The following is a 19,097-nucleotide window of genomic DNA, read 5'->3' on the forward strand; positions in this document are numbered from 1 at the left end:
TTACAGGAGCCCAGCACTGGGGAGCCACAATTGTAATAAAGGACAGAACAGAATAAAGCAAACTGTTGGTGTTTACACCTGTCCTCCAGAGAGCATGGAATGGAGCTAAAGCAATATTATTTATTTGAAGGACTTAGATTCTTTTTCCAAAGCTCAGAATTCAAATCATATTTGTTTTCATCAACTGATATCCAGAAAAATTACACCTCTTATCTCCAAGATATTGGGGCCGGGTTCTCTAACATTAGAATGCAGGGTGAACTGAAGACAGAAAAGTCAAACAGAATTACGAGACACTGGTTTATTGCCACAAAGGCTTCTTTCGAGGCTGAAGGAGCACAGGCGCGCAAGGCACATTTCACGAGATTCGCAGGATCAAATACTTGGCAAAACTTAATTAAAAGTTAACTTGATGTGATCTCTGGGGCAGATGATTAGCCTGAAAAGAAAGGCATTTGCTTAGGGAAAAGCAACTTGCATAATAGGTATGATTTACATATGCAATAAAAATTAGAAATATCTTAAAAACCTCAACAATGCAAACTATTTACAGATACAAATATGCAATTCGAAGACTTGGGAGGTGAGGCAGAAGGAGCCCAACTTTTCAAGGTCAGCCAGGGGACCCTTAAAAAAGAAACCAATGGTACATTTAAGAGTACATGCTATCCTTGAAGCTTAAGAAATGGCTCAGTGGTTAAGAGCATTTGTTGCCCCAGAAAGGACCCAGTTTGAGTCCCAGGACCCATATAGTGGCTCATAACCATAACTCTAGATGCAAGGGATCCGACACCCTCTTCTGACCTCTGAGGGAACGAGGCATGTCTGTGGTGTAGACATACCTACATGCAGGGAAAACACATAAAACAAAGAAATCAAAGTATTTTAAAGAATCTGCTGTCCTTATTAGAAAGCACAAACAGGTCTCTGCACTGATATTCCTGCTCTAGAGGACAGCAGTGTTCACACGACTCCAACTCCCACATGTGACCCTTCTTCACCTGTCCCTTTGATGAGTCCATCAGAGAGAAGGAACAAGGAACACTTGGCGTGTGTGTATGCGGGGAGGGGCCCTGACTGCTTACTTCTAGGGTTGTACCAGACAATCAGAAATCCCTACAAAATGTGTGCCCAAGCATTTTCTAAAACCAGAGACCTTAGGTCGCAGAACAAGAGCGTGCTGCCCTGACAGAGCACTCGCCACCGCCCACCTGTAAGAAGCCTATACAGTAAGGCGCTCAAGTGCAATGCAACTAGCACCTTTCTGATGCGAGGGGATCGATATTGGGCACTTTACCCCACGATCCACAGGAAGAAAAACTCTGCAGCCCGACAATCATAGGAGTTCCCCTTTGTCCTCTTGACCATCAGCGAGAGAACTTCACCACCTCCCAGCCTGTCTCGTCTCCCACTTTAAGGATGAAAACAGTGAAACCAGGAATGTGGCATCACTGCCTGATGTGGACTGGCTTCTCCAGTCCATCAGCTTTCTCCTCTGTTCCATCCCCAGCATCTAAACACCCAGCTCTGCACATAGAAACCTCATCTGTCTTTATGCAATGAAAGCAAGAGCTCAGAGCGCTCCCGTGCAGCTCTGAAGGGGTGACTCTGACACCCCTACAATGACGATTAAAGCTTTTTATGGTCAGCACTGTGTTCCAATACCCATAGGGTATCGACTGAGGCCCAAGGAAATGTGGAAATGTATTTAATTCTCAGAGAAAACTTAGAGGACTAGATCCAAAACATCACCATGACATCTATTGTGGAATATTAATTTAAGAAGTGTTACATTCGTTTATGCTGTAAAACATTTGTTTAATGATGCAAAGATGTGTTGCATTCTTCTATGTTGCATTTGTTTAACTCTGTGAAGCTGTGTTACTTCGCCTGCCTAAAATACCGGACTGGTTTAATAAAGAGCTAAAAGGCCAATAGCAAGACAGGAGAAAGGGTAGGCAGGCCTGGCAGGAAGAGAGAATAAATATGAGGGGAAATCTGGGCCAAGCTATCAGGGAGCAAGAGAAGAAGAGGAAGGAGGACACCAGGGGCCAGCCATGAGTAAGAGTGAACGCGAGACGTACAGAAGTAAGAAAAGGGAGAAAGTACAGAGGCGAAAGGTAGGTGGGACAATTTAAGAAAAGCTGGCTAGATTTAAGTCAAGCTAAGGCCAGGGATTCACAAGTAAGAATAAGCCTCCGTGTGTGATTTATCTGGGAGCTGGGTGGCAGACTTCCAAAGAGTAAAGAGCCTAAAGAGTCAAAAAAACAAGCAACAACAGACAACAATGCAGCTTTCCTGAGTCCAGGCTCAGGGTTCTTTCTCAAACAATAGTTTTGGAAATTATAAATGTAAGTCCCCGTCTCTGACCTCCATCTTTGCAGCCCCTCCCCTGTGCCTGCCAAACCTTGACACCTCCCCAGAGAAGTGTCAAGGCAGCCTGCCAAGCCTTGGCCCCTCCCCTAGCCTATTTAAACTGCTCCCCAGAGAGTCCCTTCATGGTCCCGTGTCCGTCCCCCGTCTCCCCCCTCCGCCCTCCCCCCGTGGTCGTATTGGTGGCTTCCCGGTTCCCCTGGGGGGGGGGCACCCAAGAGCGCAGAAATCCCATTAAACCTGGATATCCTTTAATTCAGCTTGCTGTGATTTGACTTGATTGGGATTTTTTGGTGTTGGCAGAGAGCTCACGTTAGGAAATATTCCTAACAGTAAAGAGTTTTGCAAAGGAGTTAATTGATTCTTATTTTTCTTATCTAAAACTGTGGTAGCTTTATGTTTTAAGATATGTGAGGACATTAGAAATACTTCAAAAGTTTACTTACAATTCTAGGGCCAGGGGTGTGGAACAGTCATAGAGCTTTTTCATAGGAAGCCTGAGGCCCAGGCTTCACTCCTTTCCTGTCAAAAATGAATAAATACAATTATTGGAAAAGATAAGTTTGTCTTACATGAATGCTTGACTTTAGTACCGTGACCTTTCACCCTTAGTGAGCCATCATTCTACCGACAACAGTAACTTACCGACAACTGTCAGCTGAATGGCCCTCTTAGCAGCACTGGCGCCGTGGAACACTTCACACTGGTAGGTGCCAGCGTCAGAGAGCTGAACATTGGTTATATTTATAGATGCATCACCAGACCGGAGATCATTACTTGTAAACTTCACACGCCCTTTCATATCTTGATAGAAGCCATCATAAATTTTGTCTGCTAAACTTATAATAAACTAAAAGAAAACCAAAACATAAGAAAAGACAAACATAGGCTGAGGAAATGGCTCAGGGGTTAGACGCATGTAGTTCTCTTCCAAAGGACCCAGGATTGGGACAGTTCCCAGTGGCCTGTAACTTCACGTCCGTGGAATTAAACAGCCGCTTCTGGCCTCCACTGGCACTAGGCATGCACACGGTACACAGATGAACATAAAAACAAAAAGACTCACATGAAATAAAAAATAAATCTTAAAAAATCTTTTGTTAAAGCCTGTCTCTACCATGTTATCACAGAATTTAAAAATGAAATAGAAATGAGAGATAAGAGAGAGAGAAAGAGAAGAAGAGAGAAAGAAAGTAAAGAGAACCAGAGAGGAAGCTCAGTAAATAAAGGGTTTGATGAACAAGCACAAGAACCTGAGTCAGGAATTCCAGTGCCAGTGTAAGAGCCAGACATGATTTCACATTTCTGTAAGCCTGCCCCTAGAGGCAGGGTTGGGGGCAAAGCCTAGGCACTTGTGGCTCGCCAATCTAGCCGTCGGCGAGCTCCAGTTTCAGTGAGAGGTCATAGCTCAAACATGTGATGGACAGAGAGAGCCGATGACACCTGACCTCCACCTCTGGCTTCCACATGCAGGCTCACACATTTATACATGCATCTGTACACACATGTACTACATTACAAACACAGAAGAGAGAGAAAGGAAGGAAGAAAGGAAAGAAGGAAGGAGAAGAAGAAAGGAAAGAAGAAAATCATTAAAAAGAGAACATCGGGAAGAGGCAGGCATCATGTAGTCAGGCCAGCTGTAAAAAGTCAGGACGGCTAACAAGCTGCAGGACCGTTCGAAAAACCAAAAAAAAAAAAAAAAAACAGAATGAGGAAGTAGAAACGGGCCAGTGTGGCCTGGGGTGTAGCTCCACAACCCTATTTTTTATTACTATTTTAAGCTTTTTATTATTTTAAATTATATTTAGGTTGAGCCAGGTGTGGTAGCACTCACCTATAATCCCAGCATGTACTGGGCTTTTATCTTTTGGGCCACCAACCAGCTCCCAAATCATGACGCAGAGACTTATTTTTAGTTTTGAATGCTCAGCCTAGCTTAGGCTCGTTTCTGGCTAGCTCTTTTAAATTAAATTATCCTGTTTTTTTTTTTTTTTTTTACTTTTTGCCTTGGTGCTTATTACCTTTCTTACTTCTGTATATTCGACTTTCACTGCTTCTCTGTGTCTGGCTGGTTTTGTGCCCCAGGCTTGTTCCTCATTCTCTTCTTCTCTTGTTCTTTCCCTTCTCCTTCCAAGCCTAGATTTCTCCTATTTATTCTCTCTACCTGCCAGCCCCACCTATCCGTTTTCCTGCCTTGCTATTGGCCGTTCAGTTCTTTACTAGACCAATCAGGTGCCTTAGGCAGGCAAAGTGAAACCAACACAGCATATCTTTACATCATTAAACACACATCTTCACATCGTTAAAACAAATGCAGCATAAACAAAAGCAATGGCTAAGGTAATATTCTGCAGCATAAACAAATGTAACACATCTTTGCCCAGCTAAAATAATACTCTATAACATCAGCACTCAGAGACCAGAAGAGAGTTCTGGGTCACCTGGAACTGAAGTAACAGACAGGTGTGAGCTGCCATGTTGATGCTGGGAACTGAAACTAGGTCCTCTAGAAGATCCTCAAGATGAGTAGCCAGTGCTCTTAAGTACTGAGCCAAATCTTTGGCTTCTATATTCTCATTATAAATGGAAGACCCTGAGTCCAATGTGATTAAATAAGATTCGTCATAATTAAATAACACAGCCCAGTTCTGAAGAAGGGTTTGGTGACACTGGACAGGACCACACGCTTGTTCATTCTGGTATGTGCTTGTTTTCCAGCTGCCTCTGAGGGTGTAGTAAAGAAAACGAAGTAAAATCAAGAACAGGCCACCCAAGAAAGCTATCACAGTTTTCCTGTGGAATGTAACTAAAAAAGACAAGTTGCTTTTTGTCTTATTGCGATTTAGAAACCAGGCATGATGGGCCACACCTGTAGCTCCGGTAACTAGGGACGCTAAAGCTTGAGGAAAACAACAATAACAGACATAGACTCTAACTTCTGACAGAGCCTAGTGACTCTGTCTCACACACACACACACACACACACACACACACACACACCCTTGCTGCCCAGCCCACTCGGCACACTCCTCTTTTTCATTGCCTCCTGTCACAAAGGGTCCACATTCTCAGAACTTCCACAACATCTTCTTGTCCCTGATGTGTTCAAGGAATCGGATGGACCCCTCCTCTTCTGAAATCTCCGGTCATGCTATCTATGTTCACAAGCCTGGGAAGTGGGGATTCTGGCCATGATACCACACCTGCCTAGTGAGAGTGAGCAGGCACAGGGCACACTCACCATACGATTCACCACCTCGTTATTAGGTCCTGAAAGCCGAAGCCACTCAACGTGCAGTGGTCCTTGGTCCTCGGGGCTAAGGGTGAACATGCAGGGCAGGTGCGCAGTTTCCCCTTGGGCTTCCTGAACTGTCTGCTCTGGAGTAGTGATGCTCACACCTCCAGTGAAACCTAGAGAGAGACACATGTGCATGACACTGAGCAACTGCTGTCACTCACTGGCTGAAGCCAATCAGGAGACAGAAGAAGGAGATGTGGGTGAGACCTGGACCTAGAAGGACGCAGTTCCCTGCCCCGGATGCCCAGGTTTTAGTTGGTACCTTCATGAAAGTGGATGTGGACATTACGTCATCCTATATGATTCCCTTAGAGCACCACCCGCTTCCTAGAGTTGCACTGACACAAGCATCTGCTAGTGAGTGCTCGCTCTTCCCAGCAAATGTAGACAAGGAGATTTAGAGTTTCTGGACGGTCAGTTTTGTCTATAAATGTAAGGTCGAATTGATTCATGCTAGCCACAGTGCCACAGGCTCCTTAGGGACTCTGTGGGCAGGGCACGCTTGGGTAAGTTTTGATGCATTTTCTGCCAAATTGTCTTTAATTCTAAGTTTTTATGAAAGCTGATAATTTTTGTTGATACTTTTTTTCTGGTGGCAGTGGTACTGAGGATGGAAGCCAAGGCCTATTTATATTAGGCAAGCAGTCTACAATGGGCTACACTCTTAGCCCGGAATGGTTAAAATGCTTTCTGTGCAACAAATTTTAATGAGGAAAATTTATAAAGAAACACTGCCAAGTTTCACATATACACTATTAGGTTCTTTTCTCCTGTTTTCGCTAAGACTCCACCACCAAGGACACTTGCAGACGGAAGTGCTCATTTGGATTTACAGTTCTGGAAGGATAAGGGTTAATCACCATCTCAGGGAAGTGGCTGTCATGGCAACTTGCACTGGCAGCTGGCACAGCAATCTGAGCGCTCCCGTCTTGGGTAGGAAGCAGAGAGTGCACTATGAACAGTGTGTTGCTTCTGAATCTTCAAACCTTCTTTCAGTGGCACACTTCCTCCTAAACCCACCCAAATAGTGCCAGCACCTGGGAGCCAGACTGAGCCTAGGCAGGCGGTCTCATTCCAACACTGCACACACGTAAAGCCACTGAGTGATTGGCCTATGTATTATGTTGAAGATGTTCCTTATTTCATCTTCTTTCCTAGTCCTTTTGAAAAAGGTCAGTCATAATTATTTTAGCAGTTTTGAGAAGGCATTTTAAACTTTCACCACTTATTCTAAGGTTTGTATTCTGTAACATGTGCATTTAAGGCAGGTAAAGGAGCAGCTTCCCATGCAAGCCTGGCCACACGAGCTGGAAAGCCCTCCCCACACACATTCAGGCACACACACACACACACACACACACACACACTCACACACTATTCCATCCCCAGCGTCCTAAACACCCAGTTCTGCACCATAGAAACCTCATTTGTTTTTACGCACTGAAAGCAAAAGCTCAGAGAGCTCCCACACAGCTCTGAAGCAGTGATGCTGGCAGGTACAGTGACCACTACTACAACTTTTTTTTTTTTTTTTGGTTTTTCGAGACAGGGTTTCTCTGTAGCTTTGGAGCCTGTCCTGGAACTAGCTCTTGTAGACCAGGTTGGTCTCGAACTCACAGAGATCTGCCTGCCTCTGCCTCCCGAGTGCTGGAATTAAAGGCGTGCGCCACCACTGCCCGGCACGACTACAGCTTTTTATACACCATGTGTCAACACATATAGAATAGACTGAGGCCCAAGGAAATGAAATGGATTTAATTCTCAGGGCAAACTCTGAAGACTGGACCCAAAAGGCAATGAAGCAGCTCTCCTGAGTCCAGGCTCAGGGTTTTTCCTCAAACAACAAAATTTCATTTATTTTGGAAATTGTGAAGAATTTTGCAAAGAAAGTAGGTATTTCTTATCTTTCTGTAAATGGAGACTGCGTATTCGTTTCCTGGCCACCCAGACCCAAATAATCACAGAAACTGTATTATTTACAACACTGCTTGGCCAATGACTCAGGCATATTTCTAGCAAGTTCTTACATCTTGAATTAACCAGTTTCTATTAATCTGTGTATCACCACAAGCCTATGGCCTACCAGTAAGTTTCCAGCGTCTGTCTCCTTCAGCAGCTACCCTGCCATAGGCCAGAGCAGCGTCTTTCTTAACCACTGGTAATAAAACATATTCCTAGCATACAGAGGGGAGTCTCACATCATCTTTCTTTCCTTCTTTTGAGGGGCGGGGTTCAAGACAGGGTTTCTCTGTGTAACTGCCCTAACTGTTCTGGAACTCACTCTGTACGCTAGGCTGGCCTCAAACTCACAGAGATCTGCCTGTCTCTGCCTCCCGAGTTACCAGTTAAAGGCGAGCATCACCACCACCTGACTTCTTATTTTTCTTATGTAAAATGTGGTAGTTTTTGATTCTGTGTTATGTGAGGAATTTAGGGATACTTCAAAAGTTTAACATTATTACTCCAAGCTAGGGGTGCAGCTTGGTGGCAGAGCCCTTTCCTTGTAAGCATGTTTCACCTCCAGTATATCAAAAATAAATCGAATTATTACTGTAAAAGCCATGTTTGTCTTACACGGATGCTGTGCCCTTTCACCCTGTGACTGAGAAGCTCCTCTCTAGCAACAACAGTGACTTACTAACGACTGTCAGCTGAATGTTTTTCGATGCAACACCAGGGGCTTTCTTCACTCTGCACTGATAGGTGCCACTGTCTGAAGGCCGAACGGTTCTTATTTTTATGGATGCATCACCAGACGCGACATCATTAGTTGTAAAATGGACTCGTCCTTTCAGGTCGTAGTAGTAGTCAGAATAAATTTTATCAACGCTATACAAAATAATCTAAAAGAAAATCCAAAGAGAAGGGAAAAATTAGCCAAACCAGAAAACAAAATACACAAAACTTATTTCATTACAGCCCCTTTCATACCATGCTGCCATAGATTCAAAAATTGAAAGATTGGAAGGAAGGGAGAGAGGGAGGGAGGAAGGGAGAGAGGAAGGGAGGGAGGGAGGGAGGAAGGGAGAGAGGAAAGGAAAGAGGGAGGGAGGGAGGGAGGGAAAGAGGGAGGGAGGGAGGGAAAGAGGGAGGGAAAGAGGGAGGGAGGGAGGGAAAGAGGGAGGGAGGGAGGGAGGGAAAGGAGGGAGGGAGGAAAGACACAGGAGGAGAAGAGTGAGAAAGAGAGGTAGGAACAGGCAGGGTGAGAAAAACCTATTCAAAGCACAAAATGACAAAGTAGAAGGGTATATCAGAAGACGGTTTTCCAGGTGGGCTCTGTGGGGACCTATTAAGGGGAGGGGCAGCGGTCCTTTTCTGTGTTTTCTGCCCCCTACTTGCTGATGCTCTCCCAGCCCCCTGGAGCTCTCCTTTCCTATCTTCCTGGGCACCTTGGAAGCTGAGCACAGTTAGGGGGTCCACAGCTGGCTCCCCCAGCTCATCTGCACATCTTCTCATCACATCCTCTTCACTCAACCCGAGTGTCAGCCGGTACCACTGAAGATGTCTGTCCACCCAGCATTTACCCACAGGGCACGGCAACCACACGAGAGTCTTGGATGAGGTTAAATGTCAGGGCCCTGGCAAAGGGAGAAGAGGGAGTAGCAGGACCTGGGGTGGAAGCTGATACTGAGGATGCACAGAACACAGGGAAGGAGGGGTGGGGAGAGCAAGACAAGGAGTGTGGCCCAGGGCACAGAGTGAGCTGGGTCCTGGTTCTCATGAATAGGGGAAAGCAGGAGTTTGGGAAGCAGAGGAAATAGAAGAAGTGCATCCTGAGAGGCGAAGACAAGCCAGTCACAACCCAGGAAATCCCTCAATGATTGTCACGATGACTTGGGGAAACTGAGGAAATTGCTGATGATAAGCAGCTGCCCGATTGCCCTGGTTAACTGCTAACCAGAAGAATGTTACTTTCAGAGTTTAAATGACGACTTCTCTGTGAGCCACAAGCAAAAATAAAGTTTCTTTGCTAAAATATTTGTGAGGTGACTCATGAGATAGCTCAGCCCTTTAGAGTATTTGCTAGTCATCCAGAGGACCCAAGTGTTGGGAGCAGTGAGACCCCAGATCCTGAATTTCTTGTAATCCCCTGATCTGAGTGCCTACAGCTGCTCTGAGCACGAGACCTTCAGGAGTTCCTGATGGCAGGAAAGAGGTTTCTGGTGGGTTTGGCTGGGTCGTGGCTATCTCTATATAATCTGCCCCTGAACACAATAAAGGGGGCATTCTTGGGGAATTCAAGGGTGACCCGTGTCGCTGTCTCTCTATCTGTGTGTGTCTGTTTTTTAACCTCCAGCCCCTTGCCCGAAGCTCAGTAACTGGGTAAAAGCGCATGGAACGCAGACACGGGGAAGCAGTGTGCGGAAATTGGAGGTCCCAGCTGAGATATCGGGAACTAGGGAACGCTGAGAGGTCGCCCTCAGAAAGTGAGGGTGGATTAGGGTATATGTGTTAATCTTGACGTCCTTCGCTCGGTTTGGCAGCAAGTGGAACTCCAACCGAGAAAGAGGGGTAAACGAACAGGGTTGTGTCCGGCCGGAGGGGACATATATATTGGGAAAAGATAGAATGTATATGCTTAAAAAAGATAAATGTGTACAGGTGTATAATATGTTGATTGTGTTGTCTTTTGTGTTCTGGACTGGAGAAAGACATTTGATTCTAGGAACTGCTAAGAAAGGTATCTTGACTTTAAAATATGGGCTTAAGAATTTGATGTTTTGGAAAGGAGGTTCTGTTTTTGTCTCCACAGACGATGAGAGCCTAAGGATTTGATATTCATGTGGTTTGAATCCCCGAGACCTCCTGAAATGTTGCAGTGGAGTGAGCGGTGGTGGCTCCAAGGCCAAGTGGCTCCAGGAGGCGGGCGCTGAGGGGCTGAGATGCCTGCAAACCCCAGGACCTGCCTCGAGGACCGACTAGGCAAGAACGCTAGGCCCACTCCAGCGCGGGCCTCAGGACCGTGTCTGAGCGCTACTGGAAAATGGCAGTCAGTTGCTGTAAATACCCCTAAGAATGCAGCGTCCCCGCTCAGCAGGAAGTAGCCAGACAGATTGACAACGCCCAAATTCCCTAAGTGGGGCCCCTTCAGTGGTTGCAGAGCAGCAAGCCTGCTTCCCTGAGTTCTGCTCCACTTCATGCACCAGTTTGGACCCAGAACGAATGCAGCTGGGGCTAGAAGGCAGCTGGAGCAGAGCTTTGCTAGGTGGCTGTGGTGGAAGGCACATTGCCTCAGCCCAGTCAGTGCCTAGCCTGGCGGATGCCACAGCAGTGCCAGAAGTATCAGCAAATGCAACAAAAAGTGCTGGAGCTGAGACAAGCTGGAGCACAGACCCCACTGGGCTGCCCGAGAACGCAGCAGCGGGGCAAGGAGAAGGCAGTGAAGTTGCTTCCTTGTGTTCCCTAAAAGCCAGTATTCTCCTGAGGAGATGCTGTCACTCTCTCCCGAGTACAGGTTCAATCAAAGTGACCAAAAGGCTGTGTGGTCAGGAGGGTCTTCTGTTTTATAAAAAATTTAGGGGGGAGATGTTGGGAGCAGTGAGACCCCAGATCCTGAATTTCTTGTAATCCCCTGATCTGAGTGCCTACAGCTGCTCTGAGCACGAGACCTTCAGGAGTTCCTGATGGCAGGAGAATGGTTTCTGGTGGGTTTGGCTGGGTGGTGGCTATCTCTATATAATCTGCCCCTGAGCACAATAAAGGGGGCATTCTTGGGGAATTCAAGGATGACCCACGTCACTGTCTCTCTGTATGTGTTTGTTTTTTAACCTCCAGCCCCTTGCCGAATCTCGCGAACTGGGTGCCAGCGTGCCGAACGCAGACACGGGGGCTCGGTGCGCGAAACCCAAGTTCCATGCTGAGTGGCCATGCTGGAGCCTCCCAACAGCTTGTAACTCTAGTACAGGCTCTAGTAGATCCTGACTCTTTATCTGGCCTCTGTCGGAAACCCTGTCATGGGGTACACACACACTCCAAAGTGTATATCCAATATGTATTACTATATTTTTATGTGCTTCCTTTCCCTGAGCTAATATAATTTGTTAACATCACTACTTGATTTTTGCTTATTTGGGGAAAGTGTGTGTGTGTGTTCACGGGCCTATGGGTCTGCCAGGCAAGTAGACAGCGATGGGTGGGTATCCATCACAATCAGGCTCCACCTAAGTCCCTTGAGACTTCACCTTAGGGTTTCTATTGCTGTGATAAACACCATGTGACCAAAGCAAGCTGGGGAGGAAAGGGTTTGTTTGGCTTATGCCTCATCATCTCTGTTGATCACTGAAGGAAGTCAGGGCAGGAACTCAAACAGGGCAGGGACCTGGAGGCAGGAACGGATGGTGAGTCATGGAGAGGTGGGGCTTACTGGTTTTTTTCCTCTTGGCTTGCTAAGCCTGCTTTCTGATAAAACCCAAGTCCAGCAGCTCAGGGATAGCACCACCTACAATGGGCTGAGCCCTCCCTCATTAATGACTAAGAAAATGCCTTACAGGCTTGCCCACAGCCTGATCTTATGGAGACATTTTCTTAATTGAGGTTCCCTCCTCTCCACTGAAAGACTCCAGTTGTATCAAGTTGACATGAAACTAGCCAGCACAACAAGGTCTCTCATTGAGCCAGCTGAGATAGAAGCCAGCCGGGCTCCACGATCCTCTTGTCTCCCGCTCCCTCTACCCATGATCTTGTTTCCCCACTCCCTCCACCCATGATCCTCTTGTTTCCCAGCTCCCTCCACCCATGTGCTGCTGTGACAGGCACACATTCCCACACACAGCTTTCTACATGAATGCTGGGATTTGAGTTCAGGTTCTCGTGTTTGCACGGCAAGCCCTCTTACACACTCAGCCACCATAGTGTCCAGTCCAACCCTGATTCGTTTTTAAAGTCAATGTGCCGGAAGAAGCTGATATAAACCAGCTTAAATAAAATAAATATTAAAGAACCATTCAAAAGGCCAGTGTGAGCCAGTGCTTGGACGCAGATTGGATCACTGGCTATGCCTCCTCCTCGGAGCTGTTTTTGACTTTCCAGTGTTCTTCATTTGGCTCTGATCACTTTGATCACCTCTGTAACAGTATTCTATGATTTCTGTAATTTAATGCTGATATTTTACAGGCTTTAAAATTCTGCTTGTTTTGTTTGTTACTCATCCTTACCAGGCCGCTCAGGCTGGCCTGGAATTTGCTATGTAACCCAAGCTGGCCTCAAACTCTCAATCCCCCTGCCTCAGCCTACCTACATAGAGAAGGATTATATGCATGTGCTGCCATGCTCAGCTTTTCATTTGCTTTGTAAGAAACTCATTGTATGGGAGAGTGAACTTGAAATGAGAACAGACTGTGGGAATGTGGACGCTCATGCTACTGTGTACATCTCGTGACCCTTTTGCTGATTATAGGAGCCAGGTGCAGTGAGGTACACTTGCAGATCAGAACTGAGGAGGGGAGGTTAAAGTGGGAGTCTCACTGGACCCTCCTCTTCTGAAATCTCCAGTCATTCTATGTTCACAAGCCTGGGGCAGAGGGCCTTCCAGCCACGATACCACGCCTGCCTAGTGAGAGTGAGCAGGCACAGGGCACACTCACCACATGGTCCACCACTTCGTTAATAGGTCCTGAAAGCCAAAGCCACTCAATGTACAGTGGTCCTTGGTCCTCGGGGCTAAGGGTGAACATGCAGGGCAGGTGCGCAGTTTCCCCTTGGGCTTCCTGAACTGTCTGCTCTGGAGTAGTGATGCTCACACCTCCAGTGAAACCTAGAAAGAGACACATGTGCATGACACTGAGCATCTGCTGTCACTCACTGGCTGAAGCCAATCAGGAGACAGAAGAAGGAGATGTGGGTAAGACCTGGACCTAGAAGGACGCAGTTCCCTGCCCCGGATGCCCAGGTTTTAGTTGGTACCTTCATGGAAGTGGATGTGGACATTACGTCATCCTATATGATTCCCTTAGAGCACCACCCGCTTCCTAGAGTTGCACTGACACAAGCATCTGCTAGTGAGTGCTCACTCTTCCCAGCAAATGTAGACAAGGAGATTTAGAGTTTCTGGATGGTCAGTTTTGTCTATAAATGTAAGGTCGAATTGATTCATGCTAGCCACAGTGCCACAGGCTCCTTGGGGACTCTGTGGACAGGGCACGCTTGGGTAAATTTTGATGCATTTTCTGCCAAATAGTCCTTAATTATCAATTTCATGAAATCTGATTTTATAATTTGTTGTTGATGTTTTTTGACACAATTTTTCTCTATGTAGCCTTGGCTCTCCTGGAACTTGCTTTGTATACCAGGCTGGCCTTGAACTCATAGAGTTCTACCTGCCTCTGCCTCCTGAGTTCTGGGATTAAAAGTGTGTACCACCACAAGCATGCAGTGCCCTCATAAGCCAGAGAAGGTATCAGATTCATTGGGATTTAAGCATTACAAAGAGTTGTGAGCCTTCATGAGGATGCTAGGCATCAAACCCAAGTCCTCTGAAAGAACTAGTGTCTTAACCACTGAGACATCTCTCTGGACCGGAGAGCTCAAACTTTGATCCACAGCCAGGAGGTAGAGAGCACACTGGAAGTGTACAAATCTTTTGATACCTCAAAGCCTGCCCACAGTGATGCACCTCTTCCAACAATGCCATGGACCATCTAATCCTCCCCAAACAGTTCTACCAACTAGGGACCAAGGATTCAAGCACATGAACCTATTGGGGCTATTTTCATTCAAGCAACATATACAGTAAAAATAGACAAAATAGAATTTTAAAAATGCAAATTTAGGCCGGGCGATGGTGGCGCACGCCTTTAATCCCAGAACTCAGGAGGCAGAGGCAGGAGGATCTCTGTGAATCTGAGGCCAGCCTGGTCTACAGAGTGAGGTCCAGGCCTGCTGAGGCTGTTTCAATGCCCTCCACTCTCACCCTTCCCCCCCCCAAAAGACAGCCTTTAGAAGCTGCGGATGCCTTGTGCCTCCTGCTGTGAAAGGACAAGGCAATGCTTTTGTCTGCTGCAAGCTCTGGAATGCAGCCAGAAGGGACGGCTGGTGAGTGCACTTGATCACAGGTGCTTTTACTAGGTAAATATTTCCTGTTATTTCTAGTAGCTCAGTTTCATCTCTACATCCTGTACCAGGGCCGTTGCCCCACCCATCCCCACTGCCTGTAACCGTTTATTGCCTCTACCTGTATTACCCATATGGTACTCGGCATACGCTGGCTTGGATTTTCTTTACCTTAATAATTGCTACGGTGAAGCTCATGGGCAGAGTTTTATCGCTGCTCATGACGGTCATGTCATGTCCCCAGACTACCGCATAACCTTGGGACTTTTAAAAATGCTTATCCGGCTGAAGCACTAAATCATCAGCCCCACTGGGATAGGAGGAACTGTAGGTTCCTCTGCACCCTGTTTAGCTGCTTTCATACTGGAGAGTGCTGGTACCTCAAGGAACATTTGGTGTCATAAAAATACTGAATGAGGTTCCCCTAAGTTCAACTCCTGGAAGAAGGATTCTGAAAAATCATTAATGTGCCAGAAGAGGCCCCTGAATTTTCAGCAGCTTTCTGATAAATTCCAGTTTATTACCAGTATTTAACTTCTCTAAGCATAAGTATTTTATGTTTCCAGAGAAGATTAAGTTTCTAAGTATACTTCAGTATGAAAATGTCGCCTAAAGTGGATGCAGATATATCCCCCAAATATGGAGATACAAATGTATAAATGAGGGCTGGGGAGGTGGCTCAATGGTAAAGGCGCCTCCCACCAATCTTGACAGCCATGTGGTAGAAAAAAAGAATGAACTATTGCAAGATGTCCTCTGACTTACACATGTGAGCTGTAGCACACACATGCATAACACACACATCCATACACACACAAATAAGTAAAACGTAAATATTAAAAACACATACAGGTATATGAGAACAGATATTTCTAACTAACAAGGAAAATGTCCTGGCTTCTATATGTCACCACAATTTTTATTTTATAGACTCAAACAAAAATGTAATTATCTCTGTTAAACATTAAACATGTAAAAGTCCAAACCTTCCTATTTTATGCTCAATTCTTACCCCACTTCAACAGTCATCAGAAGAAAATACAACTTAGTTTGCAAAATATATCTTTTCCCCCTTCTTATTTGCTACATAGAAATGCTGTTGTTTTGAAAGACTGCCTTCCAGACTGGATGTGTAAGTTACCTGGGTGTTGGGGACAATTGTCCTAAAGGATAGCAGAGGTCATTGCCCTAAGGATGTTTACGGAGAACCCGCCCCACTTCCCAACTATCTTGAGAACTATCTGTTAACGGAACCCGCCCCTTATTCCAACTATCTTGGAAAATATTAATGGAATCATATGTTTCGGCTTACACCAGGTGCTGACTGACCTTCTGCTACCCCGGCAAAATTCCTACCCCTACCCCCACTCATGCCAATTTCCTCATTCAAGGGCTATATAAGCTGTAACCTTCACCTTAATAAACGAGACCTTGACAAATGGAATCTTGCTTGGTCTCCTTCCTCTCTTCAGCCCATGTCTTCCAGGTAGCGCCCCTTCAGAGGACCCTGAATAGCTGACCCTGCCGGTGGGGTTACACCTGAGAGAAAGTCTGCTTAGCACACAGCTGGGTTCTGTGTCTTACACTGAGTAAAACTAGGTGTGGTGGTTCACCCATAATCCCAGCACTCAGGAAACAGAGGCAGGAGGATCACAACTTTAAGGTCATCCTCAGATTACATAGCATGCATGAGATAGACCTGGGATACATAAGATCCTGTTTCAAAATCAAGCCAATTAATTATTTAACTTAATACTGCCTCAAGAAGAGCACATGTTATATGGAATTATGTGGAAGGATGGGTGCCAGGCTGTTTACGCCACTTATTTGTTGAGAGATGAGACTTTAGGAAGGATGACTTCCCATGTTCTTGTATGTACAGTGCTTAAGAAATTTTAAATGGGTTTCAGAATTGTTCTTGCAAAACAAACAAATACAAACGGTTTAAACATTCAGTTGTGCTTCACTGGGTTGAGCCAAAGTGAATTCAAGTCTCAAGACGATATAGGAGATTTCCATACTGGGTTTCCTAGCAACAGTACAGGGTCTGTCTTAGGTTTCTATTGCTGTGAAGGGACATCATGAGCATGGCAACCCTTGATGGAGGAGAGTTATCTGTCTATGTTTCTTTCATTGGTTAATTAATAAAGAAAACTGCCTTGGCCCTTTAAGAGACAGAAAATTAGGTAGGTGGAGTAGACAGAACAGAATTGTGGGAACAAGGAAGTAGAGTTGGGGAGATGCTTCAGGCAGTCTCCATAGGGAGTCTCCATGCTTCTCCTCTCCGAGATGGACGCAGGTTAAGATCTCTCCTGGTAAGGCACCCCTCGTGGTGCTATATAAATTACTAAATATGGGTTAAAGCAAGATATGAGTATTAGCCAATAAGAGGCTGAAACAATGGGCCAGGCAGTGTTTTAAAAGAATACAGTTTCCGTGTAATTATTTCGGGTGTAAAGCTAGCCGGAGGCCGGGTGGCGGGACACAGCCCCGCCGCTTCCCACTACAAACCCTTATAAAGGAAAATATTTAAGTGAGGTGGTGTCTTACAGTGTTAGAGATTTAGTCCATTATCATCATGGTGGAGAGCATAGCAGCTGGGATTACGGCATGCAGGGGGATGGACACAGTACATCTTGATCCAAAGGCAACAGGAAGTAAACTGAGACATTGGGTGGTATCTTGAGTATATATGAGACCTCAAAGCCCACCTCCACAGTGACATACTTCCTCCAAAAAAACCACACCTACTTCTACAAGCCTACACCTCCTAATAGTGCCAAGTTCCCTTGGGGGCCATTTTCTTTCAAACCCCCACAGGGTCTCTTATCTCAGAGGTGCTGACATAGGCAATAAGAACAACTGTACAGGACAAAAGACAGATACTCTGTTCCCTGTGTAACAGCTGTGAAAATTCTAATACTATGCAATGCAATTCATGCAGCAACCTAGAGTGATACATATTTTAAAGATTTATTTATTTTTAGTTTATGTTTAAGAATGTTTTGCCTGCATTATGTAGCACGAGTAATAAAAATCTAGAAGAGATGGATATTGGGATTCAAGCTGAAGATCAGAGAAGTTGTCAGCCACTGGCTCTTACCGCTACCTCAGACCGAAATGTGCAATCCTGCCTCCAGGAATCCTCAAACTGAGATAGCACTGTGTCTCCACCAAATCTCACACTCCACACTCCAGTGAGCTCCTGTTTCTTCCTCTTTATATTCCTCTCTCTGCTCAGCCATAACACTCCTGTCTCCACCTCCCTAGCTCTGGGATTAAGGGTGTGTGACTCTGAAACACTGGAATTAAAGGTGTGAGCCACCACCACCTGTATCTGCTTCTAGATTGATCTTGTGTAGCTCAGGGTAGCCTTGAACTCACAGAGATCCGGCTGCCTCTCTCTCCCAAATCCTGCGATTAAAGCTGCGTGCCACCACTCCCTGGCCTCTAGTGGCTTACTTTTGCACTCTGATCTTCAGGCAAGTTTTATTTATTAAATACAAACAAAAATATCACTACAACATTATATCTATAAACCACCTGCAAACATTGACTATTGGGGTGAGAAGAGGGTACTGGAGCCCCTGGAGTCACAGATGATCATTATGTAGAGGCTGGGAATTGAACCGTGATCCTCTGGAAAAGCAGTCCGCGCTCTTAACAGCAGAGCCACCTCTCCAGCCTCACTTTAGAGACATTTTAACTCACAAATGGCTCGTGGGCTCAAATACAAACAAAACATCAATCTTCCTCCCGTTTTATTCCAACTTGTACTCAGAGTGTGCTGGAGTGTGTAGCAGTGAGTAAGCCTCAGGTATTTGTGGGATGCAGTTAGGTGCTCAGCACTGAGATTATGTAAACCACAAGCAGCCACTTCCCGGGCTAGCAGTGACTGAAATGACAGCCCCTGTCTTCTGCTTCCTTTTAGCTCCCTCTTCAAGTCACTTGGACCTAAAGAACTTTTTTCCTGCCCAGCCTGTCTTGCATTTGTCGTCAAAGTGACAAGAGGTCACCCAGGAGCAGATTTGGGCCCTCGATGCCACTTCCCACTGAGACCCGAGAAAGCATGTTTCTGCATTGGAGCCGTACTGAAGATGAGAAAGGCGAGAGAGAAAAGGTTTGGCAGCCAGGATGTGACCTCATTTCTTTAATTAGGTTTTGCAAGTTTAAGCTGTTGCTTGATCTAAAGTCTTTGGTGACCTCCTTCCTTCTGTGAGCCTTAGATTATAGAAAATTAGAGCCCACAAAGCTTTATATAAGAATTCCAATGTTTTTTTTTTTTTGTAGCGAGGAAAATCTTAGAGAAAAGTAGAAAAGAAGCACAAAATTAGTGAAGAGCAAACAGAATTGCACTTAAAAGTTTAAGTTAGAA

At 45.7% G+C, this 19,097-nt stretch overlaps 1 protein-coding gene across 1 annotated transcript; it reads right to left on the minus strand.

Annotated features, from left to right (window-relative positions):
* Positions 1–360: 360 nt before the first annotated feature.
* Positions 361–14,303, minus strand: LOC119809460 (coxsackievirus and adenovirus receptor homolog). Its single transcript, XM_042054741.1, has 7 exons — positions 14,168–14,303; positions 13,258–13,427; positions 8,313–8,517; positions 5,618–5,787; positions 3,019–3,223; positions 2,820–2,895; positions 361–439 (listed from the first exon to the last, which is right to left on the minus strand). Exons 1-6 carry the CDS (start codon positions 14,301–14,303, stop codon positions 2,885–2,887), a joined length of 897 nt encoding a protein of 298 aa, XP_041910675.1. The 3' UTR covers positions 361–439; positions 2,820–2,884.
* Between the last annotated feature and the right edge of the window lie 4,794 nt (positions 14,304–19,097).

The sequence above is a fragment of the Arvicola amphibius genome, chromosome 3 (genome assembly GCF_903992535.2).
Source record: "Arvicola amphibius chromosome 3, mArvAmp1.2, whole genome shotgun sequence".
NCBI lineage: Eukaryota > Metazoa > Chordata > Mammalia > Rodentia > Cricetidae > Arvicola > Arvicola amphibius.

Excerpts from the sequence above, each read along its gene's own strand:
- LOC119809460 (XM_042054741.1), bottom strand. The coding sequence starts at position 14,303 with ATGGCATTGTTGGAAGAGGTGCATCACTGTGGGCAGGCTTTGAGGTAT. Across the intron at positions 13,428-14,167 it reads TCCAGAGAGATGTCTCAGTG|GTTTCACTGGAGGTGTGAGC; the intron begins GTTAAGACACTA and ends GTCTCTTTCTAG. Across the intron at positions 3,224-5,617 it reads ACGAGGTGGTGAATCGTATG|TTTATTATAAGTTTAGCAGA; the intron begins GTGAGTGTGCCC and ends GTTTTCTTTTAG.